Source organism: Penaeus chinensis, chromosome 28, assembly GCF_019202785.1.
Source record: "Penaeus chinensis breed Huanghai No. 1 chromosome 28, ASM1920278v2, whole genome shotgun sequence".
Taxonomy (NCBI): domain Eukaryota; kingdom Metazoa; phylum Arthropoda; class Malacostraca; order Decapoda; family Penaeidae; genus Penaeus; species Penaeus chinensis.
In genome coordinates, this window is record NC_061846.1 from 19,577,251 (window position 1) to 19,602,250 (window position 25,000).

At 35.3% G+C, this 25,000-nt stretch overlaps 1 protein-coding gene across 7 annotated transcripts in view; it reads right to left on the minus strand.

The window, feature by feature from the left end:
• Positions 1-25,000, minus strand: part of LOC125039888 (serine/threonine-protein kinase tousled-like 2) — a 101,940-nt gene that overhangs the window by 1,134 nt on the left and 75,806 nt on the right. For 6 of the 7 annotated variants that reach the window (XM_047634235.1, XM_047634238.1, XM_047634236.1 and 3 more), the window contains exons 7-17: positions 14,962-15,181; positions 13,083-13,204; positions 8,948-8,989; positions 4,752-4,814; positions 4,310-4,391; positions 3,994-4,085; positions 3,701-3,848; positions 2,943-3,054; positions 2,186-2,324; positions 1,473-1,692; positions 1-380 (exon numbers count right to left, since the gene is read on the minus strand). The exon at positions 1-380 is cut by the window's left edge. In XM_047634235.1, the coding sequence (XP_047490191.1) occupies positions 123-380; positions 1,473-1,692; positions 2,186-2,324; positions 2,943-3,054; positions 3,701-3,848; positions 3,994-4,085; positions 4,310-4,391; positions 4,752-4,814; positions 8,948-8,989; positions 13,083-13,204; positions 14,962-15,181 (1,498 nt within the window). In that variant the 3' untranslated portion in view covers positions 1-122. The remainder of the gene's footprint in view (positions 381-1,472; positions 1,693-2,185; positions 2,325-2,942; positions 3,055-3,700; positions 3,849-3,993; positions 4,086-4,309; positions 4,392-4,751; positions 4,815-8,947; positions 8,990-13,082; positions 13,205-14,961; positions 15,182-25,000) is intronic. The other variant, XM_047634237.1, reaches the window with a different exon arrangement.

The window sequence follows — 25,000 nt, forward strand, 5'->3', positions numbered from 1 at the left end:
AGCTGTGGGCAACAGGTGGTTGTCGGCAGGCTGTGAGGCTTGTGAGGACCTGGCTGGGGCTGGGTGGGGCTAGGTAGGGGGTGTTGGGGCTGGACATGCCCCCTACAGTGGGTGGCGTGTCATTATGAGCTGGTGGAGGAGTGGATGTTCCCAAGCCCCAAGAGACCAGTGGAAAATGGTTGCTGGTATCCCCCTTGCTGTTGCTGCTGAGCAGCTGCTGCCTGTGCTACAGCAGAGGCTGCCGCTGCTGCTTGCTGCTGACTATTGGCTGACTGTCGACCACTCTTTGGTAGTGGCGGAGAAAGGTAAGGATTGGAAGACAGCGTCAACACATCATTGCGGTCCTCCTTACGATAAGCCAGGCAACACCTAATAAATTGCTGTAAGAAAAAGAAATCATTGTCAAACAATCTATTTCACAAACCTTGATCAATATGCTTAAGATAAAAAAGTGCTTGGTTTAGCTTGGTCAGACTGGCTAAATCAGGCTGGATAAAGAGTTCACTTGGTCAGTCAGGTTTCCCTTCCATTCCTTAACTTTTGCAGTCAGTTAGACTTCTTTCTTGATCCCCTAGTCAACTTTGCATTCAATTACATTTAATTTACATTAATCTTACATATAATGTTTTTTTTGTTTCTATTATCTGGAAGAGAAAATTCTTAGTCCATGCCTTTTTCTTTATTTTGAGTACGATATGCAGATATACTTGAATCCCGATAGTCCTTACAACAACTGTGATGAAAGCAACAAGTTCAATTCTGATCATGTGAACTAAACTAATTAATTTGTAATCAACAACTTCTCTTGCTTCCAACTTCAATTTTCTTGAAGTGAACTTTTGTTTAAACATAAATCCAGAATGAAAGAAACCCTGTTTTCAGTATTTCAATCAACTAAGCCATAGCAAGATTGCAGAAATGGTCTTTCTTGTTGGATCCAATTCTTGAAGGTGTATAAAGTAGCATAAACCAAGGTCACTAATCATTTTGAAAGCATAATAATAACACTATTCATGATGGAGAATTACTAACATGTTGATTTAACAACAAAAATACAACTGTACAGACTAGATACTGGTAGACTTGAGCAGACTACAAGAGTGAAAATATTACTGCTGCTCAACACTTTAGTCAACTTACATTTGGTCTGTAACAAATATTTTTCTCTAATGCAGGAAGTCAGTAGAAAAGGTGGGTAAGCACTTTGCAATAACTTTCAGTGCATATTCAGTGCTACAGCAAGAGAGACAATGATGTTGCTTTCATTAATCAAAATAGGGTTAACCAGGTTATGGAAATCTGAACCACCTCTTTACTTGACCTATCTAAAGCAATAACAATAACAATAAGAATAACAATAAACAAATAAACAAATAAAAAATAAAATATTAATAATAATAATAACAAATAACAACCAATGATGAAGATAACAAAACCATCACTAACGAAACAATAAGCAACGGAGGACGCACCTTGGCCTCATTGCTGACCACTGGTTTGGGTTGGAACTGTACATCTGTGGCTTTGAGGATCGTGTTCTCCTCTAGTATGGTCGCTTGACTCTGGTTGTGACCAAACGGTTTTTTTCCATATAGGCACTGGTAAAATATCACTCCCACGGACCACACGTCAACCTTACTAGAGATCTTGGGTGGAGTTTTGCCTACTATGAAGCACTCTGGCGGAAGATACCTGAGGGAGGACGGCAGGGGCTTAGCAAAACTGTTTTGAATGAGGGTAATGATTGTGTCAACCAAAAATCTGAATTTCATCATAAGGAGTAAATGCAATTTTAATTACAATATTAATAAAGAATCAACAAGAAATGGACATGAGTATAGCAAATACATGGAGTTTTAACAGTGATTATTATAATACAGACATGGAATACTCTAGTTGAAAAATAAATAATAGTTTTAACTTGAAAAACAATAACAACAATATTGATGCAAACTACATGATTTGAAAATACACAAATCATTTATCTTTCCACATTACTAATATCAACAAAGACAATGATTAGAAAAAAAAAAAAAAAAAAGAAGTAATACAATAAACCAAAATGAATAAACAATAACACTTGGAACACGAAATCAAAGAGCCAAGTGCATAAAGCACGACCTAAGATTGCACCAAAGCATAGATATCCAACAGCCTAAAATCTTGTCGTTGGATCGCTACTCACCAGTATGTGCCCGCCCCCTGAGAGGTGAGGTCCATCCCATAGTCAGGATGGTAACTATCCTCGTCCATGACTTTACTAAGACCAAAATCTGTGATCTTGACCTCCCCAAGAATATTTCCATCGGTCAATAAGATATTTCCTGTGGGAGAAAAAAAAGGAAATAAATATATTACTTAAGAGAAATTGCAGAGGAAATACCAGTTGACAGAAGAGAAATTGCAGAGGAAATACCAGTTGAGAGAAGAGAAATTACAAAGAGAATAAATAGTAGTGAAAGAAACTAAACTGACTGTAAAAAAAAAATTATATATATCTAAGACAAGTATGGGAGAGAGAAACCTGGATGGTTTAAAATGTATCTTATTTCACATCTAGTGCCACATAAGTGAATATAAATGGATCAACTGATGAGAAGAAAACAGTTTTTGTTCAAGACACTTGATCCTTTATCTAAGATTTTCTGATAATGCCATAAAAGCTATGATTATAACACACCAGCTGAACAAAAAGACATACAATATCATCATTACCAGGTTAAGCCCTCAATGACAGTATTAAAAAAATCTCAGCATCATAGATTACGGTGATTTCTGGCGACCGTCCAGCCACTGCGAGCGGGAGTCCACTACATGTAGAGGAACTTCCCTCCCACTCGACGGCTAGCACGTCGCCAAGTGTATAGCCATACCCGGGTTAACTTATCATTCTTACATAAATGACGACAAGATACATGTACAAAAACTTCCCAACAACTTACCTGGCTTAAGATCATAATGAATGATTGGTGGTTTGATCTCATTCAGGTACTTGAGCGCAGATACCACCTGCATGATCACTGATCTTGCTTCTCGCTCAGGGATAGTCTTGTGCTATTGTGGAGTTATACATATGGTTAATGGTTCCCCTCTAAACAATTAAGATTTCAGAGCAGTTGATCTTCCATGAGAAAATCATTCATTTATCTGTATGTACACATCAATCTATAAATAAAATAAATACAAAATACTTTCTTATACCTCCTATTATAGCTAACCTGACATGAACTTATTTTCTAAAGTTGTTGTAGATGATCATATTAGTTACCCAGTAATACTTAGGCATTAATTTCTATAAATGTAATAAAAGTTTTTCTTTCTATTTCTCATTATGTATGCACATTAACTGTACCTGTCATACAACTTGCTTGCTGCACTGTGTATGTCAGTCACAGACCAATTCCTCCAAAAAATAATTCTATATATCAGATAAATCATGAGGCTCCTAGTATACACATATTTCCTATACATGTATTTAACACATTATTCCAAATCTAAGGATTAACCATACAAATTGCTGTGTAGAAAAAACAAAATAACTACAAAGTCTTTTTCAAAATATTTCAGTGCAGTCTTATACAAGAACTATTCAAATGCATTTTCATTAAACTTAGAATCACATTAAAATCTGTCATTAATTTAGTTTTATCTTTAGAGATACTATGGATGCAACAACAACAAGTACTTTACATTTCCTTACCTGTTTTAAGTAGAAGTCAAGGTCATGACCATCACAGTATTCAAGGACAGTACAAAAACTATTTGCATCTATCTCAAACACGTCATAGAGTTTAACTATACGAGGATGGTTTAATTTCTTCTGAATATTGTACTCTCTTATGGCATGTCTGTGGAAACAGAGGAAATTTAGTTCTATAACTCAAAATCTACATATCGATCATGTCATAATCATCACACAGATAAATTCTGTATTATCTGTAAAGCTAATCTTTACATGGTTATATCTTACACCACATCTCTTCTCAATCTTACTTGATATAATTAGCCTTTTTGTCATCCTTCCAGTCCTTGTTCAATTGGTGAACTTTGCACGCTACGTAACGTTGTTCCTTTAGGTCAAATGCCTGTAAAGCCAAAAGAATTATGAATATTGCACACATGGTGTAATATAGTTTGATGTCACGTGTGATGTCATGTGCCAACTATGAATGTGATTTGGTCTAATCAGTGTATCAACTAGCAAGATAAGTATCTTCACAAATAACAGATAAACTGATCTTCCAAAATAATATTCGCATCACTATTCACTTTCTAATCATCATGTGACAAAATAAGAAATGAGCCTTACCTTATGAACCTCTGAAAACCCTCCTTTTCCTAATAACATGAGCAACAAGTACCGGTCATTTAGCACGGGATGGTTGTTGAACCTGCAACACAGACATTACACTGTCAATGGAATGAGCTAAAGCAACCACAAACTTTCTTTCAACAACACCAAAAAGCAAACATGGTCGTCATGAAATTATTCCCAAGAATATATAATGGGCCAGGTCCTGTCACATCTTTTCATGGTAAATCATACTGACTTCAAGAAAACCTATGGCAAGAGGGACAAACTGCATTGGGTTAATTCCCCTAATTCTCTTTGTGTTAAAGCAAGATTATCTTCATCATCAACTAGTTACATAGAGCTCTTTCAAGTCTGCTACCTTACTGTTACTGTTAGGATAGATCACGTTACTCTGGCTTGGAAAGTTATACTACAAGTGAGAAGGTTGAGTGCTTACTCTGTTAGGGGTTTAGAAAGATGCAAACATCTAGCAGCTTGGTTGAAACCACCAAACCACCGCCTGAGAAAGAGCCGGGTTTCAGCACACACTCCCAATTCTAAGAGGGCAATTTATCAACACCAAGAAAGACCTACTTAGAAAGATGCCCTTCTTTTATGATTCTAAAAATGGAGCATGGAAGGATATACCATTACAATCTCCCACCAAAAGAATCTTCTGGAATAGACATGCAAATGTGGCCTAGGCCACTCATGACTGAGAAATGTACAGTTTTAGTGTCAGTACAAAGTCCATTATAGAAAAGCATTAACTGAGTATCAGCAATAGTTATCAAAATTTATTCTTTATTGCTTGTATAAATGAAATGCAGTATGAACCTGTTGAAAATTCAAGGAAATAAGTAACAACTCATTCACACAGAATTACTTTTGTTGACTTACAAGGATACATCCTCAATTGCACTGTTCATGTTGAATCAGCACTAAGCATGCACACAAGCATGTATACAAAGACACACCCACTTCAAACTCTCTCTCACATATATATATATATATGCACACGTCTGAATATGTTTATATAGAGGCAAGCACAACAGTATCTGCAAGCACGCACGCATGCACGCACGCACGCACGCACGCACACACGCACGCACATGCACACACACACACGCATAGAGATATAGAGTGAATCCAAGGGCTTAAACATCCCTTGATTGGTGCCTGAATTAGAAAACTGATAACCTTTTCAAAACAGGAACAGTTTAGACATATCAAGTTATTTTACTATTACATGAAAGTACAACCAATCTTGTCTGTTCAAGATAATTATGCGATTCCACTTCAGCATTTTAACGCTCAAGAAAAACTTTAATATATCGACACATTATGGTGTATTTCACAGAGAAAATAAGAATTCTGTTTTTTTAATTAATTTATTTTTTTTACTATGGAACCGTCAATACTACTGCTAGATCTTTACTAAAATAGATACTAGTATCATAGTGGATATACTTTTAATGGAGGTTTTAATGTGACTGGGAAGCTCAATTATTTTCAATTTCAATTACAAATATGAAAAACAAACACAAAAGGAGCAGGAATATTTACTATATGTTCCTTTAATGTCTGTGGGAATAGATGGACAGAATCTCAAATAAATGCTTGCAGTCAAGATAACCTTCCTATCTTACACATTCTTTCTCAAACTTTGATTTTTTTTTCTACTGCCGTTGAACATTTCTTCTTTACTGTAACCTAAAAGGATTTCTAGAATACATACATACACACACACACACACACACACGCATTTGTTTCTTTTCAAAAGTACACTCACTTTAAGTATGTGCACAATACAAACATACACAAAACTATTTTTGAAAAAGAAGTGAAAGAAAACGAAACAAAAGAAAAAACTAATGGCAAAATAAAAAAATATAAAACAATGAATTAACTCCTCATCACTGGGTGTAAAGAAATCCCTGAGCATGATAAACTCTGGTGATTTCTGGCAATGACCAGACACTGTGTGCGGGAGTTCGTGACATTAAGAGGAACGTCCCACTCCACGCACTCTAGCGTGTCGCTGTGCATACAGGCGTACTCCGTGGTTTGTTTTGACGCCGATACACTTGACCCGTCCAGGTTGGGTTAACAAAAGCTTCCTCTTCTATTGTAAAATCTATAATCAACCCATTCATCATGTTGGACAAAATTTCAGTCACACTCTGCAACTGGGCCAACTGTCTGGCTCATGGCTGGGGTCCTGAGGCTACAAGGCTCTGGGCTCATGACATGATTAGACATTGTCTGCTGTCAGAGAAGTTTTTGCTATGATGTGACAGGACTCCACTTTGTGTGAATGGCTTATTGGCACAGAAAGTCCTTCCCCATTGATGGCTAAAACCCCTTTCCTAAATATCTTTTGGAATTTTTTTTACCAGGTTGCAACCCCTTCATATGTTTCTCTCATAACACTTCTTGGAAAATGCTTTAACTGGTACACATAAAAGTTTCTTTGCACATCTGGTTATCCCTATTGCTTTTTTCTCTTTCTTGATCTCTCTCCCTTCTTTCTTCTTCACAAACTGTCTCTGCCTGTGTTTATCTACCCATTTATAACTTCTGACGATTCTTAATTTCTGACAGGTAATTTTCAACATGTCAACCTTTATAAACTTTATATCTTTATTTTTTTCTACTGACTTTTAATTACTTTCTAGTTTAACTCTGTGGCAATGGGTGAAATACTATCATTGTCAAGGTAAAAAAAAATCACGCCTCATCCCATCATGAGTCCATGTCCTCATTGCCAGGGTGAGTCCTTGCCTCCCACCATCACCCTGGCATAGAGCAGGGTGCACTAAAGAACACCTGTCCTTACTTAACTTTCCAGAAAATTTTGCCTGCCATTATTGGGTTACAGGTAAACAAATATATTATCTCAGTATAGTATCCCACCTTCTTTACTTGGGAGTACATGTTCTCATCACTTCTTCAGTGCAATACGGGGTCAGTTATATAGATCTTTATATGCTAAAAGACTTAATGCTCTCAACAGTAACATGTATGTTATATATGTCTCATAACATGGAAAGTATGGAGATTGCAACAGTGAAGACAAGAATATATAAAAAAGTACCCATGCTGAAGGACCATGTACACCGTGAAAATATTTTGTTAGTTGATTAGAAATCAGCACCAAGCTAAGAAGGAAAATAAGATAAACCGAGAAGGAAATCAAAGACCTACGAGAAAATTATAAACAGAAACAATAAATCTAAAATTAAACAGACACACCTACCACCATTTTTGGATAATGTCACATGACATAAAAACCTGTTCATACATACCACATAATTTTTTTTTTTTTTTAAGAGTTCACATTTTTCCATAGATTAAAATGTGATGTTTACCTTCCCTGATATGGGATGGCCACATCAATAGTTACCTGAACTTGTAATCTGAATTTCATATTTCCAAAAGGAAAGAAAAAAAAAAAAGAAAAAAAAAAAAACTACATAACAACCTAAATGGGTTATATAACTCAAATAAAAGATTCCAAGCAAATTAAAAAAAGAAAGAGAACCAAATTAAACTCATTCTTTCTTAGGAACACTGCATTCTTAATACCCTCCCCAAAGCTAAAGAACCAAAGAATAGAATAAGAGTCTCCGCCATAAGCAACGGAAGGGATTCTGCCTTTACTTAAGCTTTCTTTTACGCTCTCGTTATTTCTGCCAAGAGTAGAGAATCTAGTAATTCCTCAACTGCCAATTCCTGTATTTTATCTGCCTGTGTTCCTGCATCACATCTGCACTCTTGTCACTTCAGTTATATAACAAGATAGTAACAGATTATGAAGTCTGTAACTCGTATTCCCTCTCTCCCTCACCCTTCCTTTTCAATAAACTACCCTCCCAAACCTATGATCACATCGGCACATGCATATGCACACTCGCACACGCACATATTCACTCTCACACACGCACATCCGCACATGAACATGCATACGCACACACACACACACACACACACACACACACACACACACACACACACACACACACACACACACACACACACACACACACACACACACACACACACACACACACACACACACACACACACACACACACACACACACACACACACACACACACACACGCACACACACACGCACACACACACGCGCACACACACGCACGCGCACACACACGCACGCGCACACACACGCACGCGCACACACACACACACACACACACACACACACACACATACACACACACACATACACGCACACACACACACGCACACACACACGCACACACACACGCACACACACACATGCACACACACACACCCGCACGCACACACGCACACGCACACACACACGCACACACACACGCACACACACACGCACACACACACACGCACACGCACACACGCACACACACATACACACACACACACATACTCTCTTATACAATGCCCAAAAAGATACAAAGTGATCCACACTCAAGATTAAATTGTGAGTAATATAATTACCCGTTAGTTTAATTATCTAAAAATTTTCCTTCAATATCTCTATGGAAAAATAGCTTCAAGTACAGTGAGGAGGATTTCCAAGTGTTTGGCGAGAAATACTTCTCCACCAGCCTCACATACAAATCATGTTGTCCAGCTACTACTCACATGTCATGAGGATTTCGAGGTGAAGACTGTGATTGGAGGATTCTGTGGGGGGAACAACAACCAGTATCAATACAGAGCCATGGGATTATCCAATCTGACTCACCACACAAAACTCATTCGCTCACATTACAGCACAATATCAAACTGAAACAATGTTGAGGGTCTGTGGAATATCTCTCTTGAGTAAATTGTGAGGCTGGTAAATGTTATAGCCTGAAACGTTCATCAAGAAATCCAAAGTGCTATAATATTCTTATTGTTTCAGATTAACACTGACCACTGATTTCAAATAATTGAGATATCTAAAATACAGTCACTGATAATCAGTGACAGAAACAATGAACAAGCTGAAGAAAATATAATTAGATCAGCTTGTAAGTTTCACTCCTTAATCTAAACTTATCTGAAAACATGTATTTATCACACTTTGTACAGCCAATAACTGCAACCTCTGATATATTTTGAAAACAATCATCCTCCAATATACAAGCTGAATGTATTTTTCAAAGTTCTTCCATGAAAGAATGGGTACGTAATGGGTTATTAATACGAAACGCAAATAATGTACAGTTCCATTTCTAACTGATCAATTAACTGTATTCCTCCTTCAAAAAAACAAACTTTGCTGGACAAGTTCCTCCTTCACTAAAGACACCACCCTGATTTAGTGTTGTCAAAATAATGTTTTGCAATGGTACTATATCATCATTACTATCATATATCAATACTGTTCTTCGTAACCAACTGTTAATAGTATTATAGTGAATGTGTTGATTTAACAACAAAGCACAAGGGAAATAAGGCTTGATAAAACTGCAGAAAGCCAGTAAGCAAGCTGATAGTAATATGAGGTAGAAATTAGCTTATGTCTGTATGATGATGAACTGTAAAATCAATATATAATATTCTCTGTGGCATCACATGCACACATGCAAACATTAATCTGTATACATACTCAGGCAAATAGGTAAAGGTAAATGTGAGCACCAATAACATCTGTTTTTGAATGTAACTGTACTATTCGCCCAGGCTGCTTTTCTCAGTACTTCCTATAGTATGTGAGAATGGCATACAAGTTTTCTTTTATCATCAGATTAACCACATCTTAAATGCTAGAGTAAAAAGAAAATCTTGTCACAATGACATTTTCAGCACTATATTGTAATCATGATTACAACTCAAAGAATGTGTCACGTTGATCAAAATGTGTGAGAAATATTAACCCAGTGCTGTCGGAAATGGCATGTACCTACATGCCACGCCCAAAAAGAGTAAGTTTATTGTCTTTACACATGGATGGCTCCACATGTCCTTAGTGTCCAATATACCAATTACTAACACTATCTATCTCACCTGTTTACTCTTTCCCTTGATTTTCATTTTTTTTCTTTTCTTTTTAATGATTATAATAATAAAAACAGCATTGGTTTTCATAGCATCAGAAAAAAAAAAAAAAATTTAAAACTCAAGGAAAGGTGAAATCAGGTAAGGCCCGAGGTTGACTAATTGACTTCTTGTTGGCTAAGCACTTATGGAGCCAACTAGATGTAGAAACATTTCACAAAACAATACTATAATGAACATATATTTCCCAACCAGCACTCAGTTGCTAACATACTTGAGAATTAACAGTTATACACTAATTTTTAAAATCATAACATTCTCCCTTGCAGTGTTGTCAACACAGATCTAGCACAACACAACCTTTATCATAGTAACTAGTTAACTAGTCTTTCTCAGCTGGTAAAATTAAAAAACCTTCAATTGGAACTCAAGAACAATTTAAGCAACCGTGAGGTTTCCACTGGAGTGAATATATAGGATGAATATACTCATCACAAACCACAAGACAATATTCTCAAGCAACCACAAAAAAGTAACAGTATGAGGTCTTCTACATCAATCACTGTCAGGAAATGTAAAATGTACATCTAAATAAAAAAAAATACATATATGTAGTGTTTCTTATTGACAGCAACTGGTGCAACTTAAATCTTGCAGAGGCTTGAATCTCTAAAGTGGAGAATGCAATATATCTCATAATAATTACTTCTCCTGGGGAACTTTAAACGAATTGCAGTCAATGATGGAAAAAAAGACATACTAATTGATGTATCAAATCAGGTCTTAACTGCCAGAAACAGAAAAACTAAACCACAAACAAGACACGATACAACTTGAGAGAACTCTTGTTTTTCTCCTGGAATATTCTTCCAGCCGTTTGCATTGGCAACATAGCAAAAATCGTGATCAACTCTTGGGCTAAAAATTCCACCAAACTGCCCTGCACATAATGGCAAGCAACACAACACAAGACCATGGATAACCATGGCCAGCAACTTTGATAGGGAAACAAACTCAGAGTCTCCTGGTTATTACTAAAGATGATGCATTTGAGGACGGGTATCCTGCATCAAAACAGAGTATGCTGTTCTAACAAAAGGTTTGCTGTATCAACAAAGGATATGCAGCACCAAGAAAGGTTATATTGTACCAACAAAGGATATTCTGTACCAACAATGAGTATGTATCCAGCACCAAGAAGTGATATGGCTATGCTGCATCACAAACTGATCACAACACAAGTATATCCAAGACCCTTGCTCTGATTTTTTGATGTGTGACTGCTCAAAATTAAACCAGACAGTCTTTGTACATGTTTCTATGTGATCTTTCTTCAAAGTTCAATAAATGTCAAACAAATATGAGCAAACTCTTAAGAAAAAGAAGAAAGTATGATCTATGAATCAATATGCACAAAAACTAAAAAGTTAAGCAATCACATAATGCATACTTTCACAAATGCACAAACCTAAAAATTGAAATTAATTAACCCAATGCCAACGGGCATGACGTGTACGTATGTGCTATGCCCACTGTGAGTACTTGTTTGATTGTTTTTACACACCAATGAGCCAATTTTGAGCACTGCCTGTCTTGTGCATTTACCTTTTTCTTTGATTTACAAAAATATTTTATGTTATCTTATTTTGCTGTTACTAATGTTTATAACATTATAGTAATTATAATGTTTACAATAAAAATTACACCATCGATATGCATAGCACTGATAAAAAATACATTTTTTCCCATTCTTTATTAATTTTCCCCGGCGGCATTGGGTTAACAAGATAACTATAAACAATGTGTGCAACCCTGGCTATCAAGAAGATTATGAGAATAAAAATGTATTATCAAAATGAGCTGTTTCAGTTAACTATTTGGAATACTGTTATTTCCTCTAAGCTATGATGATTGTCACTGATCTGCACCACAAAAAATGAAGGGGGAACAAACAACAATATATGAAGATCAACCTAACCTAATCTACATAATGCCCCCTTTCCCAGTGACCTCCAGTAATTAATATCTATTTATTCTCCACATCACTAATGATACAGTGGACATCAATGAAACAATAAAAAAAAAAAAAAAATCAAGAAACCATTTCAAAATCATTTACTATCCTTTTGAATGCATTATCATTATCATTATTATTATCATATTTTTTAAATGTATGTAGCTTTCATTTAGGAAAGCAGTATAGAATCTAGTTCCTCCATTACTTTGGTATGTCCTGCCTGCAAAGATTATTTTGAAAAATGTTAATGACTTTAGAAAGGAAAGGTCTATATAAAAATCCTTCTTAAAATGAAATAAATCAGAGCTTAACAAAAAATTGAGGCCCCTCTACCAGCATTCCCTTTCCAATTTATATAATTCTTAACTTGAAAACTAGACAATAGCCAAATCTAGGGCTTGCACAGGAATTCTGATATACAACTCAGGACTTCCAGTTGCAAATATTGCATATTGTGGTAACTGGGTTGTTCTTCACTTCTGAATCTCTCTTGAGAGGTCATTTATGGCTTTTCAACTAGATAAGATGACTAACTTATAGCCAGAATAACTCTCATTCGGTAAAGAACAATGGAAATATATTTCAGCTCATTCATCTTTCATGGAAAATTAGAGATATCACTTACAAAAAAAACAAAAAACAATTACTTTGTTTACTAACACAAGTGCTTTCTAAAAGAGAAAAGAAAAGAAAAAAAGAAGAGAAGAAAAAAGAAAAGAAGACCACAGAATTTTCCCCGATCCTAGTTCTGGTCCCATTTTTTGCTCAACTTACCTTGATTGGTCCTCATTGTGAATTCGTTTGAGTTCCCTAATATGTAGATTTCTTTCCCTTTCTAATTTCTCCATCTCTTGCTGAAGGTCTGTGTCCTCTTTCTTGAGTGCAGTTTGCCGTAACTGTGGCGGGGTAAAGAAAGTTCTCATTTAGTACATTTTGCTTCACGGTGAAAACCATAAAGAGGGAGACAAAACAGATAATAAAAACTATGTAAATAAATATAAGCATGGTAAGCACACTCCAAAACTTCACTTTTGAATTATAAAAAAAAATCACTTGCATAACAGTAAAAGATTTTGCATTAGCAAATACTTGGGGTTATGGGTGAAATCCTTACATATCTGATATCCAGCAAAAGGTAATACATAAACATTGTGAAACATTTTAGGATATGTAAGGTACTCTCTGGATAGGCCACAAAAATAGGGCAAAATACAAAGTTGAAAAGGAAAGAAGAAAAAAGAAAATCCAGCACACCCATGGGAGTGACAAGGATTAGAAATGGTTAAAATGAACAAGGAATTACCATTTCTTATGACACCCAGCAGTGTGGTTTCTTGAATCAATGGTAGAGGGTAAAGAATCATCTGGTAAAAGGTGATTAGGTTTGGACGGTGCCCAGGGTGGGTGCAGAATTTTGACTTTGTGTATGAGTAATATCGTGGGTGAACTGGCATATTTGCTGTGTAATCAAGGGGAACCTTATATAGGATGTCGTGACATGTCTTTTCAGGCATTTATTTATTTATTTATTTTTTATTATCATCATTTAATTTTATTCTTAACCCTATGATGACGGGTGAAGAATTTTTTTTTTTAAATCTACTCTCTGGTGATCAATGGCAACGCACCGACTGTGAGCTCGGGAGTTCGGTATATGAAGCCGAATCACCGGCTTGTAGCACTTTGGCGCGCCACCGTGGCATACAGCTGCATGCCACAGATCGAGCCGTTTGTTTTGACGCCTCATGGCGTGAACCGTCGGGAAGGGGTTAAGTAGCAATAGTCAATTACTGTTTGAATTATTATTCACTACAATTTAGAATAGGTTAATCATACAATAGAGTGTGAATGAGTGACATCATGACATCAAAATCAACAGAGCTTGCTCTCTCTCACACAATAATGACATGATCAATATTCTAACATTAAAAGTTCTGTCCTGTCCTAAATACATATATTTTTGGGGTGAGTGTATAGGATAACTTAATCCACTAATCACAATATAACTGGTTAGCTAGTGGCCAGTAAAGTGGGGTTGGCACAGCTCATTCTGTACCTGATGTACAACATCAGCTACCTAATAGCTAGTAACCGTTTGAAAAAAAATTACTGTTTCTCTTAACTTTGGCAGCCTGTATCTAATAGTGACACCAAACAAATGATGTCACTACTATTGGATAAAGATGAGCTCCCTCCAACAAGCACATGGTGTTGTGTGAGGTATGATGAGGTTCACCACAACCATCACGGGATTATATGCCAACTATGTTCAAAGGGTTAACAATGTATTTCATCTAGCACCTAGACCAGGGATAGATAGAGTCATTTCTCCTACTGTCAGGGATAAGTAAAAGTTAGCATCAGAGAGGTAAAAATTACAAACAACAGTTTACAGGACAGAGATAAATAAATAAATAAATAAACGAGACAGGTAGACAATGAGTGATGTGTAGCCTTGATCAAAGGGATCTACAGGCTGCCGCCATCCAAATACTTTGTCAGTACTGGGGAACCTCAACCCACTGAGCTAAGATATTCAAAAAGCATATGTAATAATCAAAGTACCCTATTTTTCAAGATACTTACAAGGGAAAAAATGCACACTAGCTACTTTGAAAACACCAGAGAAGACCTAATCACGGCCCCGACATACCTTTAGTATTTCTTCTGACTCGTAGTATTCCTGGATAGTGAGGTCCCTGTGGTCGTGATCACCTCCGAGGCCATTCGGAAGATTACTGCCACCCTGACTCTGGTTGCTATTTGATCCCCGTTTCCTAGAGTTGCTTCCTCCCTCTGAGGGTTTCCGCTTCATTAAGAGCTTCCGCTGCCGGTCGATCTCCTCCTTTTCTGACTGGAGTTCTTCCTGACGTCTGAAATGCCAACAAATGCTCGTGACTTCAAACTTCTATATATTATATTCTTCATGGTATACACATCCTTTTTGATTTTAATCTTTGGAAACAATTATAAAAACAAACTAATATATATATACATTATATATATATATATATATATATATATATATATATATATATATATATATATATATATATGTAATATATATATATCATAATTTATATATATATAATTTATATATCTATATATATATATATATATATATATCATTTATATATATATATATATATATATATATATATCATTTATATATATATATATATATATATATATATATATATATGTAATATATATATATAATTTATATATATATATATATATATATATATATATATCATATATATATATATATATATATATATATATATATATTTATACATATATAAATATTTATGGAACATGCATTTCTGAACATTTATGTCAGACTCATGCAAGTATGGAACAAATACACTACAAGAAGTGTAGTGTAGTGTGTAGTGTAATATTCTTATCATAATCTCTACCATTATTCTCTTTATCACTATTATTCCTGAAATCATATACACAAATAATCTTTCACAATGAGATTTCACTTGTGATAAACAGACAGAAAGGACTTTATTGTGATATTTTACATAACTGAAATGCTAAAGAAAATGCAATGCAAGCCATCCTGCTGATCACAAGTAATTTGTTGTTTGGTTATAAACACTGCTTTCATACTTACTATAAAAATTACGCAATTCATGGTACTCTATTGCAATAAACAAATATGAAAATTAATAAATATAACAATAATAATAATATTACAATTAATAATAAATTAAAACGTCTTTCTCTCAGTTTCTCTGAGAACATATCTGTCATATTTTCTAATAAACTACAAACACCAATGTAAATGACAATATCAATACCGTTGATAAATAAGTAGCACATCTCTCATTTGATTCTAAGCACAGAGAAGGACATTACAGTTTACAGACGAGTAGTCTATCCATACATATTCACCTACTGAGTGCAGAAAAAGGTATCAAATTATAATTGTGCCTTCATAGTGCAAGAGATCTACATGACCATTTTGCCAACATCTTCATTAGGATTTCCTGTATTTTTGATGAAGATATGGTCAAAACTGGTCTCATTCAAACCTTTTCTACATTTGTACACTACACTCATCCATCCACCTACCAAGGGTGTAGGTAACATACCAACTAACAGCTGTGCTAGATTATACAGACCATTATAAACCATCTGTCCTGTCTGCTACCTAGTACATAATCACATGGCAGACTCCACAGATTTGTAGACTGTTTTTCTAAAAGTATCAACACTGTACTCATTTCCCACAGTATAAATTGAAATGGGTAGCATGAAGATTAAATGGCTAGTTATATTAACCTATTGGTGCCAGGTACATATGCTGTCCACTGTAATTTGGTTTGAGAATTATGTTTATCCACAGCTGGCTCCACCTGTGCTTAGTCACTGAGGTGTTGACCATTAGGCCTAACTGATCCTATCTGATTTGTCTACTTCCTGTATTTTCAGGGAAAAGTTTTTTGTTCCCAAATGTTGATGTCATTACTACTACTATCATTATTATCATCATCATCATCATCATCATCATCATACCTGTTTTCATCATTACCACTGACATTATGGTTATTCTATTGTTATAAACAACACTAACAGTAATACAAAATAAAATAAAAAGCATTCCAAAAATCAAGGAACTTGGTAAGCAGGAGAAATCAGGTAGGACTAGTAAATGACTCCTAGGGAACTAAGCATTTGTGGAGCCATCTATGTGCATGCAAAATTAATAAAAAAAAATCACATTCAACAGGGCCTATATCTCCATGCCACCCAGCCGTCAAGAGGTTTAAGACTTTTCTGTGCATGGATCCTCTTATGGGTAATAATTGTGCATATACAGTCAGCAATGGCACTTTGGTTGTTCATATCTACAGTGTTATTTTTCAGGCCTATTCTACATCCTTACCATACTTAAACTATTACCATTAATAAACAAAATTTAGTGCAATATAAAGGAGTGTAAATAAATCATTACATAAACTAAGATCCATGACAAAAGAAAATAATCAAGTTTAAACAAAATTTTCCACATCAACAACCCAAAATACCCAACATCCACATTCTCTGGCTCTGCAAATTATCCCAAAGTAACCATCTATGGAAACATATTTGCTCTCTCTCACACTACACACAAATAATTAACAAAAAATGCATGAAAACACCAGAGCAGACACACAGAGCTATGGGATACAGTTAAAGTTAAAGATCTTTATTACATGCTTGAAATCACCCTCTAAACACCTAAATAATGTGCGCCTTGTTGTTTAGGCCAGGAGGACTTTGAAGCTTCTATCATGACACACCTTTATCCATAACTGTACACTTGTATATAACTATATAAATAAATAAATCTTTAGCCACTTATATATATATTTATCTAATATAAATCTATCTAGCTACCTAGCTACCTCACTCTCTTTTTCTCTCTATATATACACATTTTTTAAAACATCTGATTTACAATTACAATGCAGATTAGAAGCCTTATTTAAATATAACTCTAGTGTCCCCATGTATTCATACATAACTGCAAATAAAAACTTTCTACCTTGGCAATAAAATATAAACCTTCACTCATTGACATAACACATCTGCAGTATCTATATTAACTTTGCTTTATCTGCACTCACCAAAATCAGCTATACAAGAAAAACAAGAAAAACACAAGAAAAAAAGTGATTCGGTTAAAAAGATATTCACCAATAAATAATATAGGAAAGATTCTTGATTCTAGCCATGTATAATTTCTCATGTAATAACTCTTGATATAAAACAGGTTCTCATTTCTTTCATCAAAATATATAATAAACCTATAACAAGGAGTACAAATCAATATGGAGGATGATACTATTTTTTTTTTCTTTTTTCTTTTTTTTTTATAATAATTAAATTCATTTTCAGCAGTCAACAGAACGAGAACTAAACAAGGGTAAACTGTACAAAATCTTTAGGGGAAATAGCATTAACAATGCACTAGCTGACTCCACAAACTCTGCTAATGTTCTAAAACCAATCAATGTGTATAATCAAATCTTGTGCAATTTCTGACAGGTATAATGCATACTGAAGCAACAGTTATTCAGGAAGAGGAAAAAAAAAGAAAGAAAGAAAAAAGCTGCCCAATTTCATTATATTCATTGGTGGGAATGTTTTGATAAACAAAGTTCTTTTTTAATTTCCATTAATTTCTGTTCAGGGAATTCCCCTCAGCTCTGTACTTGAGAGAGAAGAATAAGAATAAAGAGTGTTCCCCCATAAGAGCTGTATGGGGGAACACCTGATGACGATTTCCGAGATTCAGTCACATCCTACTCCACCAAGTATGAGGGTAAAGGTAAACTGATGGATATATACTACAAATCTAGCCCTGCTTTCTCTCTTTAAAAAACTGATACATATTTGTATAATCTAAACTTCGAATATATATATATCACATCCATTAAAAAAATCAGCTCACTCTAAAATAAATCAAATAATAATTCTAACCCAAAAAATTCCTTGCAAGCGATATAAACCAGACAATATACTGCCTCCTAAAAAGTTACCTGCATGTTTTCCTATTCATAGGCAAAAATATCCCAAAACCAGAAGATAGTTATATAAAAGAAGCTGAAGTTGAAACAATGATTATAGATTGACAACTAGAAAATAATCATATCGCGTCCTAAAAGGTTTGCACTTTTTTCCACCTCTGAGCAGATTTGTCACCTGAAATCATCTTCTGTGGCAGGCTGAGGTATTACCAAGAAGTTGCTGCATGTGAAAGCCAACAGTATGAACAGCAATACTCAAATCAACCTGACCAGATACAACTAGATTCCAAAAAAGGCGTTGCTATTTTTCTTTACGATTATCACTAGTATGTCCACAAAATGTTTTATATGATCTTTACTAACTACATAAACAACTGTGACGTCCTATAGTAAAAAGGGAAGCTAAAAACAATAGTTATTTCAAAGAATTTCAACTCTCTCCAAACTGTTAAGTTGTAAGTTGAGAAAATTCAATAATGTTCAAGCATTTCTGTCTCGGTTAATAAATTGTGTACCCTCTGAATATATTCCAAAATTAACCTAGTATACTGAGGTTATATCATTCTACATTATTCAATATGAGTATAAAGTATATATAGCAGATATTCCATATTAATATATATAGATATATTAATAGCCACTGAACAGACTCATATGTATCCATCACCTACATAATCCTATGAGGCAATTGAACTCTATATAGACATTAAAATCCTGTATCTCGATGAAACCTTCCCACGGTGAATACAGTCATGATATGAATTCCAAATATTGAGAATGGATACATTTCAAAATTTCTTTGCCTTTTATGTTCACATGGATATATCACAACTTCAAATTTTACTTTTAACCCCTTAACGATGGGTCACGTCTATAGACATAAAAAAAAACTGCTTGAAATGTGGTGTGCGGCTGTACACCACAGCGGCGCGCCAAACCGCTACGAGCCGGTGATTCGCCTTAATGTCCTGAACTCCCGCGCTCAAAGTCGGCACATTGCCATTGATCACCAGCGCGTAGTCTTTTTTTTTTTAGTTTTCTTCACCCGTCACTAAGGGGTTAAGAGACTACTTGGCATCTCACTCTCGACTTGCCAACACTTCAAAAATGACTAGACGATTTAGTTCTCACTCTAAAATCTGACTCCATTTCAATTGTATTTCAAAAGACAAGATTATTCAACAGACACTAAAATCTGCTGAAACTGAAAAATAAATCTTCTTGTCCATTATCCAATCTACATATTTCTATTCATGTCAGTCATCACCATGGTCATCAGTAGTATCAATTTCAGTATTATTGCCTTCATCATTATCATTACTTAGTATCTGTTGAAAATTGCAGCAACTTGCCATTATATATTAACAGGCACATTACACTATATATATATATATATATATTTTTTTTTTTTTTTCCCCTTTTCGTTTCTTTCTTCTTCTTTTTTAAATAACATACAAGTTTTAAGAGAAATTACACTCCACCAATTCCTTCTAATAAAGATCAATTAAAAGTCTACCTCTCTTACTTAATAAATCAAAAAGTTAAAATAAGAATATTGAAAAGAATAAATAATTCCCACACGACTTTCATAAAACCAACTGCAACTGTCATTCTTAAACCACCTAAAATACACTTCTTATTTCAACCATTGTACAGTGGGCTTTTTCTCCATCCAATTTTTTTTTGCAAAGACTTGGAGAAATGAGAGTATCTTAAGGCTATAAACAATTTGGTTTGATTAGGCAGGTTTTTGCAAATGATAGGTGAAAATTTATTATCAGTTCTAGTGCCCTGATATCATGGGTGTTTTGATTTGAATAAAATAAATAAATATACCAAAAAAACAAATCCAGAGACTTTTTTAAAAGAAGCTAAGATGCCTGTCAGATTTGTGCTACAAATTGGTTTGGAGAGAGAAAAATAAAATAAATAAATAAAATGTATAAATAAATAAATAAGACATTATTAAACACTACTATTCTGATCTCTCTCTGGCCATTGCAATAAAAAAAATAAAAAAATCATCTCGAGTTAGGGTCATTGAGATAAAACTGATACTGGTCATCAATATGCCAAAAGCAGTAGACAATGACAAGAAACAAAAGAGAACCGAACAGTGATCAAATAGGACTCAAGCTGCTAGTAAAAATACAATCTCCAACAACTGCAGTCACTATTTCCTTGAACACGGTCTTCAACCAAGAGCAAGCAGAGCAATTCACCCAATGGCACAATCAATCTATTGTGTTCTGTACAAACAACAGAACGTCAGACACATGACCTGAGGGGCCTTGATTCACCCCTTTGCTATTCATATTGTAGTCATTCTGCCAGAACAATAAAAGAAAACAGGGTAAATGGAGCTATCAAATGGAATTTAAAAACCCTATAACATTCCTTAAATGTCCTATCTTTCTGGAAAGGAAGAAGGGGGAGTCAATAAAAGCCTAATGGCATGTCCAAACTCCAAAATCTACTAATTACTAATCCTTGCACAATACCCTTAAGCTGATAACTGGGTTACACCAATAGGCCTATTGTAAATGACCTCATACAATATGAAACAATCTAGCTAAGCACAAAACCTATGGTGTTGACATGTTCAATACCTAGAAACAGTTTATAAATTTCTTTTGGATTAACCTTTACTTTACTTTTTAATGCATTCATCACTACCATTCTCACATTCTCAATAGAACATACCTATCCAGGAATAAAGGGATAGTAAACAAATTTCTTCAAGTCTGGTATTCGTATTCTCTGCTCTAATTGCCTCTGCACTTAACCCCTTCCCGACGGGTCACACCTACAGGCATGCAAACAAACCGCTCAAAATGTGGTGTGCGGCTGTCCGCCGTGGCGGCACGCCAAAGCACTCCAAGGCAGTGATTCGGCTTGATGTACCGAACTCACCCGCTCAATGTCGGTGCGTTGCCGTGGTTCGCCAGAGCGTAGAGTTTGTTTTTAGTTTTCTACACCCGTCACCAAGGGGTTAACAAAGCATTAATTTCCAGATGGCAATATGAAGTCACTGATTGTAACATTCTATATACCCATCTTTTTTCCTTCTTTCTGTTCTTAGCTAATTTTTTAGTCTTTTCTTGCTGGAGGAGACCGACTATCCCTGACTATCTAAATCTGCCACAATAAATAAACTCAATTAACACTATCAAAAAAAAAATAATGGCAATTTCTGCTTAATCACAGTGTTCCTTTGTGTGGGCCAGGTAATCCTATTTGTCTGTCTGAAGTTTTGTTTGCTTACTGTATTGTATATAACCTATTAGCCACAATCATGGCATCATTCTATGCATGCAGTCAAATAGGTGAACAAGACATTTATTACGTTGAATTACATATTTGGCACTTGTCAGACCATTTTGTTTCCACCTCAATCACACTTTCATTTCATTTATTGTACATGCCTATACTTTGTTGCGAATGGAACATGCTGAATGAATACGTAATTCTGTTACTGTATGAAACATTTCATTTAGTAAAACCCCCATTACTTCACACAAATGGCTCTTAGTCTCCTACAGCTGTTTCCTATGACTAGCAATAGCTACTTGCTTTATTAATTTATACAAACTAATAAACAAAACTAAATCATATACAAAAAAAAAAGGCCTTATTTGCTGCTGTGTGAACTGATTAACTAGAGGAATTACATTTCTAAAGAGATTTAGAAAATGATGTTAAATCAAGAAAATGTACATGCAAGAATTCCCTTATCTATCTGATAACAGTTCTTTCAAAATGCAAATAGTATCAGGTTTCCCCATATCTAATTCTTTAAATCTAAATAAAATGCTAATATAACCAGGCACATCACATGTTTATATATATATATATATATATATATATATATATATATATATATATATACACACAAATATATACACATATATACATATATATACATATATATATATAAAATTTCTTTTCCTTTTTATTTTTTTTGCATATCGTGTAAGTTTTTAGAGAAATTACAGCCCACCAATTCCTTCCAATCAAAAATTAATTAAAAGTCTATCTCTCTACCAAACAGATTCATTGAATTCTTTAAATCTAATGCTGTGCTTGAAAAAAAAAAAAAAAAACAAGTCTAGCATCCTTATGATAAATGAATGTTTGAAAGAAGCCACAAGTACAATGGTTGCAAAATAATATTTGTAAAAGGCTACCAGGAAAAAAAGAGGGAATACTAATGTGAAATGTGGCAGAGGTTTTTGTTGATTACAATCTAGCTGCTATAAACCTACTCAAGAGCCATAATTTGTAAACGTTCTTACTGAATACTTCACATACAAATAAAGGTTTCAGTTGCAAGCAGAGTTAGCTGCTCAAAGGGAAAAGTAAGAAGTGCAGGAAACATGAATTCACTTCTCTCTATGTTTTTGGCAGATCAATACCCTAATCCTTTGATGCATCATTCTGTAACCCTTCAATGACGGTTTCAAAAGTCACCGGAGTCAGTGACACCGAGACTTCTGGCAACCATCCTGCCATTTGGCCAGGGAGTCCGCTACATGTAGTCGAACTCGACTCACTTTTAGCATGTTGCGACACCTACAGCCATACCCGGCATGATGAATTGGTTTGTCATGACAGCTATAGGTGTGGCCCAGCAGATACAGGTGAACCCCTTCCCGACGGGTCACGTCTATAGGCGTGAAAACAAACCGCTCGAAATGTGGCGTGCGGCTGTACGCCGCGGCAGCGCGCCAAAGCGCTCCAAGGCGGTGATACGGCTTGATGTACCAAACTCCCGTGCTCAAAGTCAGCGCGTTGCCTTGGTTCGCCAGAGCGTAGGGTTTTTTTTTTTTTAGTTTTCTACACCCGTCACCAAGGGGTGTAGAAAATTATTGCTCTACTATAATCGACTGATATTGGTTCCTTCCACTTAATAACCTCATGAGCTGGCTTTATAAACTGCAAGAAAAGTGCAAGTCTATAGAGAAATCCTACATTTGAACTAAAATTTCAAAATATACAACATGCATGAAACAGCAGTTTTTCCTACTTACAATTAGGGGTATTAGTAGTGGTGTAATTAGAAAATAAAATATAAAAAAACAGCTAACATAAGAAGTGACTAACTAATGGTCTGTGGGTCACAAGCGACTCTCGAAGAGGAAAATGGGCCTAGTAATGACTTCAGAAAACTGAACACTATCCAACAGAAAATTCCATAAAATATATTATACAGTCAAATACCATTAAACAAATACTAAAGTACTGTTAGGAAATACTAATTGACAGTTTGACTGATAACAGTATCATTTAATCAATTTATTTGTGAAAATTGATTTAGGTAGGCATGGCACTCAGATAATCAAGAAAACTGAAGTGTGGTCTTTGGTAAATATTGAACATGATACTTCAAAATTTCAAGCCATCTGAAATTCTTTGAATATACTATTCGCTGTTACTTTTTAACCCACCACCCCTGAGTAACAGAAATCCTTGAGCATGATAAACTCTCAGGGTAAGACACTGGGCACAGGAATCCGCAACATCAAGCAGAACGTCCTGCACTACACACTCTGGCACATCACTGTGCATACAGGCGTACCTCACAGACCAAGCAGTTTGTTATGCCACCTGTACATGTGACCTGTCTGAAACAGGTTAATTACTGCCTATCTATAAGCTAATCATTTGCATTTACAAATCTGCATCATCGATATATCTGTCTCCTCTGTGGACATGCCAAAAGTAAAAGTTAATTCCTAAACCACTTCAAATATCAACTCATAACAGAGGATGTTTTGCTATGTTTTCTTAATCCCTCAGTGACGGTATTAGAAATCTCACGGCATCACAGACTCCGGTGATTTCTGGTAACCATCCAGCCGCTGGGAATGAGAGTCCACTACATGTAGAGGAACTTCCCACTCGACACGCTCTAGTATGTCACCACGCATATAGCCGTACCCGGCAGATCAAGCAGTTTGTTATGACAGCTGTATATGTGACCCGGCAGTAACGGGTTAAGATGACAATGAGCAACTTTTTTATGAGTTTGTGCATGTGAGCAGCTCCCAACAGCCAAAAGGGTAGGGGTACATAATCAACAAAGAAACTTATTTGAGAATTAAGAAGTATGAGAGCTTTTTAATAAATAAAAAATGAATCTCTCCTAACTTTTCTTAATTTAAG